The sequence below is a fragment of the Leptidea sinapis genome, chromosome 8 (genome assembly GCF_905404315.1).
Source record: "Leptidea sinapis chromosome 8, ilLepSina1.1, whole genome shotgun sequence".
Taxonomy (NCBI): Eukaryota; Metazoa; Arthropoda; class Insecta; order Lepidoptera; family Pieridae; genus Leptidea; species Leptidea sinapis.
In genome coordinates this window covers 11,544,198-11,557,933 of record NC_066272.1, presented here as the reverse complement: position 1 = coordinate 11,557,933, position 13,736 = coordinate 11,544,198, and the positions used below count along the sequence as shown (strand labels likewise).

At 35.0% G+C, this 13,736-nt stretch overlaps 1 protein-coding gene across 9 annotated transcripts in view; it reads left to right on the top strand.

The window, feature by feature from the left end:
* The window catches only part of LOC126965650 (guanine nucleotide-releasing factor 2), an 89,752-nt gene that overhangs the window by 28,743 nt on the left and 47,273 nt on the right, over positions 1 to 13,736 (top strand). For 8 of the 9 annotated variants that reach the window (XM_050809338.1, XM_050809333.1, XM_050809334.1 and 5 more), the window contains exons 2-5: positions 4,804 to 4,963; positions 8,732 to 8,840; positions 10,205 to 10,313; positions 13,041 to 13,382. In XM_050809338.1, the coding sequence (XP_050665295.1) occupies positions 4,804 to 4,963; positions 8,732 to 8,840; positions 10,205 to 10,313; positions 13,041 to 13,382 (720 nt within the window). Of the gene's footprint in view, positions 1 to 4,803; positions 4,964 to 6,354; positions 6,860 to 8,731; positions 8,841 to 10,204; positions 10,314 to 13,040; positions 13,383 to 13,736 lie in introns of those variants that run through there. The other variant, XM_050809339.1, reaches the window with a different exon arrangement.

The window sequence follows — 13,736 nt, the reverse complement described above, 5'->3', positions numbered from 1 at the left end:
AAAGGTGCTCCAACAACACATACACAGTACACTCTTAAACTTAAATATTGCACAAAAATAATAGTAGTGTATGAGTCAATAACAGGTGCACACAACATAAATGAGAATCATTTCTATTGGGCACTTATATTTAACACAAAGACTTAAGTATAGTATGTAAAAAAATATGATAAAAAGTAATTAAATATTATTGAATGAATGACAGACACGATATAGTGGCGCGTTGCTGCCAACGTTAGTTCTTACGGTGGGTAGATTGAAAAGTTTGTAGTAGTTTTAATAGTTTTTTATCGGACTCTGGTCAGAGTAGCATTGGTTGAGTTGTGTAGGTAGTTCCCGACGGACCTGCGAGGTAGGTTGCACGGTTAATCTACTACCAGGTATACCCTATGATTGATTAATTCAGAGCTAACATGATCAATGGAGAAACTGTAGGGCATTACATAAATATTCGCCTTGCCAACTTTAACTATTATATATATATTAGGTAGTGTAAATCTAACCTTGCATGATTATAAAGACAACCATAGATTTATACTTCTTTAGATTTCATATTTTAGTTACGAGTATGACATAAGGCCTACTTCCAAATTACTTACTGTTTTTCGGGCGCTCAGTGACAAACTGTTTTAATAAGACCTGTGATAACTTCTCCAAACAAGTCGTTTTTGTTAATCTGTAGGTTCACATCAGATACAGAGGGATTTAAGATTTATGCTAATAATTGTTTTGTACCCAACTGGTGTTTACTTGATGTGCATGTATATAATCTGCAATAGTTACACAGCTCAAATTCTGTCAGAGCGTGTCTTATACTAGGGCCGCTATGCGAAGCGATTAGCTTTTTTTTATGAGAATAAGGGACGAGACGAGCAGAACGTTTAGCTGATGGTAATTGATACACCTTGCCCATTACAATGCAGTGCCGCTCAGGACTTGAAAAAACCCCAAAAGTTTTGAGTGGCACTACAACTGCGCTCGTCACCTTGAGGCATAAGATGTTTCTGAAGTCTCATTTGCCCAGTAATTTAACTAGGTACCTACGGCGCCTAATGCTTACACATTACTGTTTCACGGCAGGAATAGCCGACGTTGTGGTACCCATAATTTAGCCGGCATCCTGTGCAAAGGAGCCTCCCACTGGAGCTTTAAAAAATGTGGCCGAAGTATTCTCTACAGATACAAACAAAGCCAATCCCTGTCTAAATCTTAATTTTGATGCAAATTGTTCTAGCCGTAATATACATGATCACATTAGATTTCTGCCATTATTTTTTATATACGTATTAAACAAGGATGTTATTTAAATGGATGGTAAGCATAGTATTGGTATTTTTGTGAGCAGAAAAATATAATCTGTGAGCAGAAATAGCTAATTGATCAGTAGGTAACTCAGAGCCAGCAAACATTTCAAAATCAATCAGCAATTGGACGTAGTTAAGCAGAAAGGACTCAAACCACACAGAGGCACTTTTGAGTAATAGGCATTTGAAGTTTCAGCTTAAATCTTATCCATATAAATATCCAATAAAAAAACTGTTTCAGTACCTATACATTTTAAAAATAGGGTTCTCACTACATGACAGATTCGACCTTCAGGATGGATGTATGATGGCATACCTAACTCATTTTTTTACATACATACTTAACTTATTTTGACCAAAGTGTGGTTTGAGTCCTTTCTGCATAACGACGTCCAATTTATGTCATTGTAGATGGCTGTAATTATTTTTGTACAGCATATAAATTATATTATCACTTCTCATGCTCTGAAATTGCTTTTTTTGTGAACGATATAGGTTGCACAAAATCGATTTTGTGCAGCCTATATGTGCACAAGTGCATTAACGTATCTACTCATAAATGTATCTATATTAAGGCAAAGAATATGAACTATACAGCCAAACACAATAAAAAGTTCAAAGGTAGAATTTGTAATTTTATAATATTTACTTTAATTTATTTACCTTATGTGTTTTTTAAGACATAAAATATATTAAAATTTAAATTGAAATACGGTGGGTTATTTAATTAATTAAATTAATATATATATTTCAAAATTAATTTAATAGTAGGCTGTATAGGTCTGGAGCCCAAGCCTAATATCAATGTCGTAAGATTTAAAAAAAAAGCGGCGGGAAACAGGTCTTGTTTTTTCGTGCGTTTATTAATTTCTTCAAATTTGCTAAAATTGTTAAAAATGTCTATGTTATACTACTGTTTTATTTCCTCGCAATCGAAATGAAAAGCAGAGTTTATAACTCGTCCACAAAACCATTTTATCCTCGACATTACTATCTGCTAAAAGTCTCGGATAAAAATGGTTCGTTTTGTGCACTCGTAAAATCTACTATAGTTGCAATGAGCTGCTCCTGTTTAATAAAATGTTGGTAAGAGAGGGTAAGATCCTCAGACGGTAAGGAAAAAAGTTTATTTCTCAAAGTTCGCTCGCCGGCCGCTGCCTAACCTAACCAATTTTTATAAATTACCAGCTGATACCCGCGGCTTCGTCCGCGTACACACATGACTAAGCAAGTAGTACTTATAAAAATATATATTTCTTATGACAAAACTTAAGATTTATAGTTCATAAAAATTTTGTTTTCAAATTTTATTTGAGTTAAAATTTTTATTTTATTTTATTTTTTATTACCTGCTGAGAAAGTACTCAGAGAGATACTCATTTTAAACTATTCTTTCAATTTGATTTCTGAACGACGGGGGACATATCAAAGTAAAAACAAAATTGTTATTTTTATTTAATTCCGAGCATTTTCATATTTATTTATCACCTTTAAAACCTTCACTGGACCTCCACAAATAATTTAAGACCAAAATTAGCCAAATCGGTCCAGCCGTTCTCGAGTTATAGCGAGACAAACGAACAGCATTTCATTTTATATATATATGTAGATGGACTGGACAGTCACATCTCCCTTTTATCCAATCATTTCTTTCAATTGGCAATAAGACAAGTCACTTTAATACACTGCTTATCTGCTGGTGAATCGTGAAATCTTGCTGACATAATAGTTATTTTGCGGACTAAATTTTTACTATGGAAACTCGTGTTATTGCAAGCTGCCTATTTATGATTTAATTACTAACTATCAAAATTATTTGCGGAACAAGGATTGCTGCCTGATGTTTATCATTGCAAACAAAATCTTTGTATGCTGATCAAACTATTAAAATGCTGTTTTCTTGTGGCTCAACTAATTTTATAGTTGCTAAACATTTAATTTCTTCTCATTAAATAATGTTTTGAGATATAAGTATTCAATAACGGGGCGGACGAGGCAATTGACCGGCGCCGCGGGCGTTGTATCAATGCTGCGGGATATTTTTTTAGATCGAGTGCATGAAGCGCTCACGTGCTTAGATAATATTTTATATGTAGTCCAACCCACATATTGCATGGAATACACTAATATTAATAATAATACTTCAAATAAAAAAAAACACGAATTCCTTAAAATGTGATGTTTGTGGCTTGGAAAGTTTTTCAGGAACTACGTCCAAATTGTGTATCTAGTTGGTAAGCCTTAATCTATATATATATATATACAATTCATTTATATATACATATAAATGAATTGCTGTTCGTTAGTCTCGCTAAAACTCGAGAACGGCTGGACCGATTTGGCTAATTTTGGTATTGAATTATTTGTGGAAGTCCAGAGAAGGTCTAAAAGGTGAATAAATATGAAAATGCTCGGAATTAAATAAAAATAACAATAGTGTTTTTCCTCTGATGTTTCTCCCGTCGTTCAGAAATCAAATAAATTGAAAAAATACTTTAAAATGAATAACTATTTAGAATTCTTATTCCTTATATCTTTCCAACTAACGGAGGTAAGAAGCAAACTTAATTTTAGCTACTTATAGTTGGTAGATTTTATGTACGATTTAATATTTGGTACGTCTGTGAATCGGTCGTCATCTATTTTTTATACCCCAATAATTTTAATTATTGTTTTATTTCTTACTATCTGACCCGACAGACGTTGTTCTGTATATAATAAATAAAATAATGTTTTTATATGAATTTGTCAATGATATATCAATATCCGGACGACCGAGCCTTGCTCGGATTTTTAAGAATGTACAAAACTTGAACAAAAAAAAAACTAATAGGACATCTGGATTCGAACCGGGGTCTTCTGCTTTCCGGATCACCCAATGTCCCATCTGAGCTATAATAGTCTTGTATATAGTGGCGAAATTTACCTTTGTATTCTAATGTTATTGTAGCTGTTTCTCATTCAAACATGGATAAAACCATTTTTTTTAAATTGAAACCTAGCTAGATCGATTTATCACTCCCGAAATCCCCTGCATACTTAATTTTATGAAAATCGTTGGAGCCGTTTCCGAGATTCAGATTATATATATATACAAGAATTGCTCGTTTAAAGATATAAGATAACATCAAGAATTACTACGTAAGATATGCACCCTGCTGTCGTAATGAAATTGTTTCACAGCAGAACTGTCAAACCGTGCGTCAATAAAATTTCTCATAGAAATTATGTATGGACACATCAAAGGAAAAACAAATTTGTTGTTTTTATTTAATCTAGCAGCATTTTCCTATTTATTCACCTTTTAAGCCTTCCCTGGACTTCCACAAATAATTCAAGACCTAAATTAGCCAAATCGTTCCAGCCGTTCTCGAGTTTTAGCGAGACTAACGAACAACAATTCATTTATATATATATAGATTACTTTATATGGCAATACAGCGTTTGCTGGGTCAGCTAGTAAATAAATTAATAAATATGAGGATTGTTTGTTTGACAGATAACGAAGGAGGCGGTGAAGGTAGCTCGGGTCACCGGGGGTCTCTGCGCGGCGCCAACAAGCTCGCACGGCGGGCTCGCTCCTTCAAGGACGACCTGCTGGAGCGGATATCCAACATGCGCTCGCCGGCGCAGACCCCGCCGCATCTCGCTAACATCAGGTCAGCTATCACTGCGGCCGCGTCCGCTGATAGCGTGATCGTACCAGCACGTTTTACTAGGCACATTACAAATTACACCAATCATCATATTATTATTGACATATTCAAATTTTTGATGTTATACTTCATTTGGCGCGCTCGGGGATTAGTGGGAAAATGAGACTTAACATCTTATGTCTCAGGGTGGCGAGCGCAATAATTGTAGTGCCGCTCAGAATTTTTGGGTTTTTCAAGAATCCTGAGCGGCACTGCATTGTAATAATGGGTTGGGCGTATCAATTACCATCAGCTGAATGTCCTGCTCGTCGCGTCCCTTATTTTCATAAAAGAAAATCTGTTAGAAACTACGACTACCTTCGGCAAACACACGGCAGGCCTTTTAGTAGTGAGTAGACTAATTTAATGGTAACATATCTTAGAAGTACCTATTTTCCTATAAAATATCATAATATTATGTTAATCACGTAGGTCTAACGTGTACGTGATGTTCCTTCCCATGCTTACGTAAATCTGGTTAGTCTCGTATATTTACAGGAAAATGGTTACTCAGTGGTTAAGTGAGCTTAAGGTTTATTAACAATATAAAATAAAAATTCCCGCAGACATGAATGACTCGGCGCCAAATAACTAATAAAATCTTTCGCTTTGACATGTTTGAGAGTCAATATGGCCTTTTGAACTTAAATAATATCTAATATAATTTAAATTTGTCTTTATCCGTTTTTTGTTTGCGCTACAACGTTTTAAGGCTTTAGAAATTTTAAATTAATGTACACTAATCCCAATGAGACTTTTATTAGTTTAGTTACTTTGGAAATGCTGGGCGTATCGTAAAGTAAATTTTATTTAATACTTTACACGCGGAAGTCGCGGAAGTGGTGAAAAATTATTAAATTGTACACATTCGGTTAAATTTAATGATGTATTTAAACTATTTTCCTTCTTCGGTATTTAAAACATTCTAAATGTTAATTAGATTGTTTATGGCATTTCTCGTGATACAATCTTATCTTCTCTCGGTAAGTACACACTAGACAATATAATAACGGAGTCTTCGAACAACATTGCTTTATTTGTTATCAAAGTTGATAAATGCGGTTGTAACGCGTGAGTGTCTTACGGCTGCCAATCAACAAAGTCGCGTTTGTCTTATCTCGATATTTGCGCCGAAATTCATAGTCCCGCGTAGTGTTATATAACTTAAGACCATCAGAACATCTAATATATAAAAATAACCTGACACGTTGTTTGTCCGCGATGGACTCCTAAACTAATGAAGAGATTTTAATGGGGATTACTTCATTGAGTGCAGTTTAGTCCAACTTGAGAGATATGATAGTTTTTATTTCGATTTGAGACCCAACATTATTTTTATTTTCAATATTTGTTTTGTGTGGACATTTTTTCTGTGAGAGAATTTAGTGACGCACGCTTTGACAGTTCCGCTGTGAAACAATTTCATTGTAACAACAGGGACCATTTTCAAATTCTTACAAAACAGTATTTTTTTTATTATCTACAGAACAACGTCTGTTGGGTCAGCTAGTGTAATATAATATATAATTGTTATGTAGGATAATGTGGTGACTCAGTGCGTACAGAAGAGTGGAGTGCGTAAATTACGTTGTCAAATGAAATCTAATTAGGTGCTAGCAGTGTTGAATGGTTAACATTTTAGTGTACAGTCGCGGGTCAGTTGTCGCGCCATTTCACGTGAATTGCTCCATAGTCATCGAATAATAAATGTGTATTTATTTACTGTGAACACTTGTGTAGTGTAGTGTAGTGTAGTGTAGTGGTCGTGTATATGTCGAATAGAGTGAAGTCTCCAGTCGGTGACTGGATTAGTAAAAGACGACACAGACTCCATCGTCATTTCGTTCACAATGGAAAACGGTACCGTGAATGATACATTTATTTGGATTTATTGGATTTATGTGCGGTCGCTGACTAACTGAGTCAACATTGGAACGCTTACTAATGTTTTATATCGCTTATGCACATACAATGGAAAAATACATTTTCGATTGAGCATATCATTGCAACTCTGATTTTTAGAATTGAATGTGTTAAATGATATTATTTTCATAAGTCAGTCTTGCGATACAAATATGTCTTAAGAATACTTTTTTACTTGTGTACCAGATAAAAATATATTATATTGACACACTTTTACATAAATTATCTTGTCCCAAACTAGGAATACTATGGGTACAAGACAACGATATATTTAATATAAACATACATAAATACATATAAACATCCATGACTCGGAAATAAACTCCATATCTATAAGAGATTTCCACGTATATAGTCACTCATCACGATATCTCTTCAACCATAAGCCGTAGAGACTTGAAATTTGATAGGAATATTCCTTTCGCCGAGTAGAGGTCAGCTAAGAGCTATCGGATTTTATGAAATTCCACTCGCAGGATTTTTTTTATTATTAACAGAACAACTTCTGTCGGGTCAGCTAGTTCATCATATAAATGATTGCACTAACCGGAATTCGGACCCGGGACCTCTAGCTCAGTAGGCAGGGTCACTAACCACTGGGCAATAGGGGTCGTCAATACAATTATGATAACATTACAATACTTTCTGTCAGACAATCATAATAAATAAGCGTTAAGCTATAATATATTAGATATCAAAGTAACTGTAGTTCAATTCGTTTAAGAATGAGTTATTGTCTTATTGATATGAGGGTAGAGCGAAACAGAACCGACATGAATATTAAATACAGCTTAGCTTTGTTATTTACGCGGCGTTTGCGTCCATATAAAGCGTCTCCTTTCGCAATAAACATTCCATTGAGCGACACATACAAGTGATAATAATATGTAATGGCCACTTAATTACTCTTTGGTTGTTACTCAATACTGAACCGTGCCCCGGTGACGGTTATGCATTTTTATCATTGACCAATATACGTCCATTTTTTGCCTTTGTGTAAACACGTCTTTTAACGCTGATTAAGTATTTAATTACATATTAGTCATATTTGCAGGAAATTTGTTGATGCCTTATTATATGTTATAGGTTCATTATTCTTGTAATAAAGCCTAAGAATATATAGTTGCCGCACCTGTACCGGTTAAGCCAATTTTTTTATATTTTTTTGACTATTTTTTAGATTTAGTCTCGTGCCAGATTTTGGCGAGACAACACGTCCTGAGGATGCCTCGTGTAGAGGCGAAACACGTGTCGAATTGTTTTAAAGACAAATACTGGCGGAATTAACACTAAAGAAAACTTAAATAATTTGTATATTTTTTAGATGACGTCATAACTTTAACTGTCCAATCTTAGCCGGATAAAACTAATGTTAATGTTAAATAGCTAAACAGCGATCTTAAATTTTCTTTAAACTTCGTCAAGGAATACGATAGTGCAACACATTCCGCAGTCTATGTTAAAGTCATCGTTTCTGTTAACATTAAATTTGACTTAAACCTTAACTATAACAACTAATATGATGCAACCCAACCTTAATCTATTTTCTATAAATATAATTAAAATGGTCATTGTTTGAGTCTCAATCACGCCTAAACCACTGATCGTATCGACATTAAACTACCACCATTCAATGCAAAATGTATCGTGTATTACTGGTGTATGGATACGTATTTTTCGAATTCCAACGTACCTTCATTAATTTATTTCCTTTTAAATTCGGCCAGCGAAGCAGGCGGGAACGGCCAGTGTAATATACAATTGTTAACATTAGTTCAGTTGTTTGTAATAAATTATTCTTAATTGCAGATCCCATTCCCCGCTTAGTCCGAAACTTCGGAACATGGGGGCGAAAACAAATGCAGCGGAGGATAATGAAACCACCCCCGCTAAGGAACTCGAACGGCTAGTCAAAGAGGTGAGCACTAACAATTGTCGTTGTTACAAAACAGTCCAACTTGCTAAACCTGCGTTTAGCGATACCAATTGTATGATAACTTTCTTTAGTTTATTGTTTCTTCAGTCTTGTACCAATATTCATAGATAATATAAGCTTTTTTAGAAACTTACCCATTCATAATGGTCCGCTAACTTTAAACAGCCGCTAAGGAGTATTTTTTCTCATTCTGACTTAGGTCAATAGAAGAAGACAGAGTTCGAATTAGCAATGCTTTAAGTTAGCAGAGTATTATGAATAAGGGGGTTAATTCCTGACGCCCGATATATACTCGTATCCTAATTTTTTTTTGATGATACGAATACGAATTTTATATTATAAAAAGTACCTAACATTCCTCTGGTGGTTTTGAGATTGAAACTCATTGGCTAAACTATAGTAATCTCACAAAATAAATTTGTAAACTAAATTTATGAACGATGCGGGACTCGAACCCGTAACCTGTCGCGTGCGAGCGCTCTTCCACTGTGCAAACCATTCGAGATTTGTGAACGATACGTCGTTCATAAATTCTTGACATTTCTGTGTAAAACTCTCAGGTTGTGGCTTCATCTACATCCTGTAGTCCTTGATAACCTGCTCAACCCCAATATTTGCATATTAAGAATTTTTTTACAGTGCACTATTGGGATTAATATTATAATAATAACACAATTTTTTTTGTAAACAAAATTTATGAACCTTGTGGGACTCGAACCCGCGACCTCTATACACTATGGGCTATATGGAATAGATACGGATGACAGAAGAGAGGTAACCAACCCAGTCCGGGCGCCAAACATTTGTATAACATAAACGACTTTCTTAATGAGACCACAGATTTTGAATGGAGAGATCGCCCTCAGGCTATTAAATAATAAGTTTTATTGTAGCCATATTTTTATGAAAAAAAAAAAGCCCGCTGAGTATCTTGCACCCGTTCTTCTCAGGTCTAAGGCATACTTTTTCAAATCTATTTCTCTATCTATTTTTAGTAAAAATATTTAAATTTGATTCTTGAATTTAATATAGATTACTAGCTGACCCAGCAGTTGTATTGCCGATATTAAAATCGCGATACAAAAGTAACTGTTGATCGTAGATGGGTGGAAATTTGAAGTTGTATGTATTTTTTAATGCTGACTCATAAGCAAACAAATTTAAAAAAAAATGTCAAAAAAATTAAAAAAAAACTTGGCGTGGATCCCCTTTAACATTTAGGGAGATGAAAAATAGATGTTGCCCGATTCTCAGACCTACTCAATATGAACTATGCCGTTCGAAGGAGTTGTAACTACAAACACCGCGACATGAGAATTTTATATATAGATTATAATAATTTACAGGTCAGATTCGGACTGAAACATTTCTCGGATGTCATCACGAAGCGGAAATTGGAAATGCTGCCGGATAACGGGACGATTGTATTCGAATCTATCGCGAACATACACAAGGGTATGCTTTCTAGCATTTATTAATAGTGAGGTTTGAATTTAAAGCATTGATCTCCATAATTAGTCTTTGCTCTTAATAGTGATTTTCATTATTATAACACTAGAAATAAGGGATTGCTTGTACTATTTCTAGTAGGTTTCAAAAGATACATAATAGCTTTAAGGGTAAATGTATACACTTCTATAATAAAGTCCCAGCCACTGTTCAGGCATTGTCTATAAATAAATTTAAATGTTTTATAAAAAAATGGCCCTGTCGTAAATCCTATTACTCCACTGCTGAATATCTAAATGATCGGACAGCCTGGGACTAGATTGTGATTATTTCATAGCGATAGAAATGACTGTACAAAATTGTATATTTTTATTGAAAAGAGCGCAAAAAAAGAATGCTGGGAGAGTTTCTTGCGCCGCTTCTTCTCTCTCAGATCGCCATTTGTTTCCGAAGCCGTAGTAGTATCTAGTAGTTATTAGAAATGACATCAAAAAGAATTCTAAAGGAGTCAATTTTGAGAAAATAAATGCCTAGTCGGTAATACATAATACCTTAACGGCCGTTTTCAATAACCTATCTATCCTTAGTTTAACTTACTAGACGTAGACAAATCTATCCTTTTACGCTTACATTTTAATAACCTATTGACAGATAGTACTATACTGGACATAACTATGAATAGATAAGATCTTGTCATTAAACGGTGACAGCAATGTATCCGTAAGTTAAACTAAGGATAGATAGGTTATTGAAAACGGCCGTAGATCATTTATACGTGTAGAAAGACTGTGACAGTTGTGAAAACGTCGCAAAAAATTTGAGTTTAGAGTTAGCCTCTATTTTAAGTAATGCACGCACACTAAAGTATTAAACCTGGCCTGTTGTCTTACAGCATGCGACTCTATATAGGCGTATTAGTTATCTTAGCATAATACTTATCACATGATATTTTCTAGAACTTTTAATATTCTCCCCTATACATACAGATAGTGCATAAGAATCTCCTGTTATTAACAGTGACTAGCTGTTTTAAATTAAACATATACACGGAGACTATACGTGTATCAGCGCAGTTTTTTAAAGGAGTAGCTATTTAAGTGGAAAAATGGTCCGCCTGATGTTAAGCGAAGTCATTTGCCCATAATAGTGGCCCTAAGTCGTAGATTTATGAGATACGATCGCTTAATACTTGATGAAATGTGTCGCAAGCATTTGATAACACCACCATCAACTTCCAAACCGGAACCTGTTCCGGTGTACTGTAGTGGACTGCGTCACTAATTAGGGTTGATAACTCTTTGTCGGTCTAAAATAGTAGTTCAAAAATTATTATTACCCATAAAAATATAGTACATAACGAAATGATTAAAAAAAATAGTAGGTTCTAAAATATGTACTTTATTTCTTAAAATAATATTTTTTGCTATTTTAATACTGCACATTTCGAACTGTATATCATTGGTTTGAGTTTGATGCTATTGAAATGTAGTAGTTTCACTTGCTATATACATTTTTTAGAAGTATAGTAGTTGGGCCGCTGATACACAGTAGGATAATATATTGTGTACAAGGGGTTGGTAATTTAAACGCACTTAAAATTGAAATAACTGTATTTTAGTTTCCACTAATAATTATAATAATATTTAATACAATTTGAGCAGCGTTACCCCTTAGAATTCACAAAATGTCACGTTCTCTTGAACTGAGCGCTCTGGCCTATATAGGGCACGACCGTCATAGTGATGATGCTACCAATTGTTAGTTGGCACTACTGTAGTGCCAACTAACTTACACGAATCAAGTTAACCAATGATCTGAATATAATATGCTATTATAGTTATTTCTAAACGACGACATGTATAGCCGAGTGGTTAGCGATCCTACCTACTAAGCTAGAGGTCCCGGGTTCGAATCCCGTTAGGTGCAAGCATTTATATGACGAATATAGATGTTTGTTTGCGAGTCATGGATGTTTAAATGTATTTATGTATGTTTATATGAATTTATGTATGTTTAAGTAAGTATATTGTATTAAATATATCATTGTCTTGTAACCCATAACATATGCTTAACTTGGGGCAAGATAATTTGTGTAAAAAGTGTGTCAATATTATTATATTATTTATTATTTAATTATATAAAACCACAGGTTGTAGTTAAATAAATGTTATAATTAATTGGGATGTCTAATCGTAATTCAATTCAATTTTTGTAATATGGCGTGTGGCTGCACCAGTCGGGCGCAAATTATTTCGCCAATGTCGAGTGGAATTGAAGAGACACGTTATGAATTAAAATTTTGTATGAATTTAATTTTTTAATTTATAAGTGCCAGGTTTTTGAGTATAGCGTTATTTTATATGGTTAGTTTCTAACCTGGAACAACACAGTATTATACAAAATAAACACTACATTACATATTTACAGTGTAATATTATATATTTCACATATTTACATAAAAAAAATACAATATGGACTAAACACAGACGTTAACAAACATTCAACGTTTACTGGACGTCGAAATTTCGGTGGAAGAATGTCATAAAGGGGATGAAGGATGTCTAGTCTAATCAATCACATATCGTGAACTTATAATGTCAAATGTCTTATGGCAGTTCATGACTTTGGTAGCGCTTATTAACACATCAAGTAATCAATATTATAATATTGCTGGCAGTTTTATGGTAGGGTTGGCATCTGTATGAGTAACTGATAAGAATGAATTAATTCCAGCTATTAAGCCGTACTGCAGCAGGTCGCCGCCGCTGTCGAGCGCTGTCAAGCGGCTGTGCACGGCGCTAGCGATGCTGATACGACTGTGTGACGAGGTGACGGTCGCGAGCCTGCGGTCGCGCTCCGAGTCCGACATATCGGCGCAGGAGGCGTCCGAGGATATATCGCAGGACGTATCGTCGGCCTTGTCTCCGGAGCACGTCGGGGGCGTGGTCAAGGGCCTCCGTACGGCAGTGGAGGAGGTGTCGAGCCTCGCGCAGCAGTACATGACGCGGCCCGCGCTGTCGCCGCGCCCCGCACTCGTGTCGCCCCGGGCGACCACGCAGAGGAACTCATTGCCGGGTATTCCTTATATATCATACTTGAACGACACAGTATTTTTTTTTCATGAAAATAAGGGACGAGACGAGCAGGACTTTCAGGTGATGGTAATTGATACGCCCTACCAATTACAATGCACTGCTCGGGATTATTGAAAAACCCAATAATTAGCTTAATGAGCAGCACTACAGTTACGCTAGTCACCTTGAGACATAAGATGTTAATTCTCATTTGCCCAGTAATTTCAAAAGCTACTAGCAGTGTCGCCCTTTAACCTGATGATTTAGCTACTTGGCAAAATTTCAAGTTAAAATTTTAATAACAGCTATTTATTTACACAAGTATTAATTCAATACAGAATTATACCATACGTTT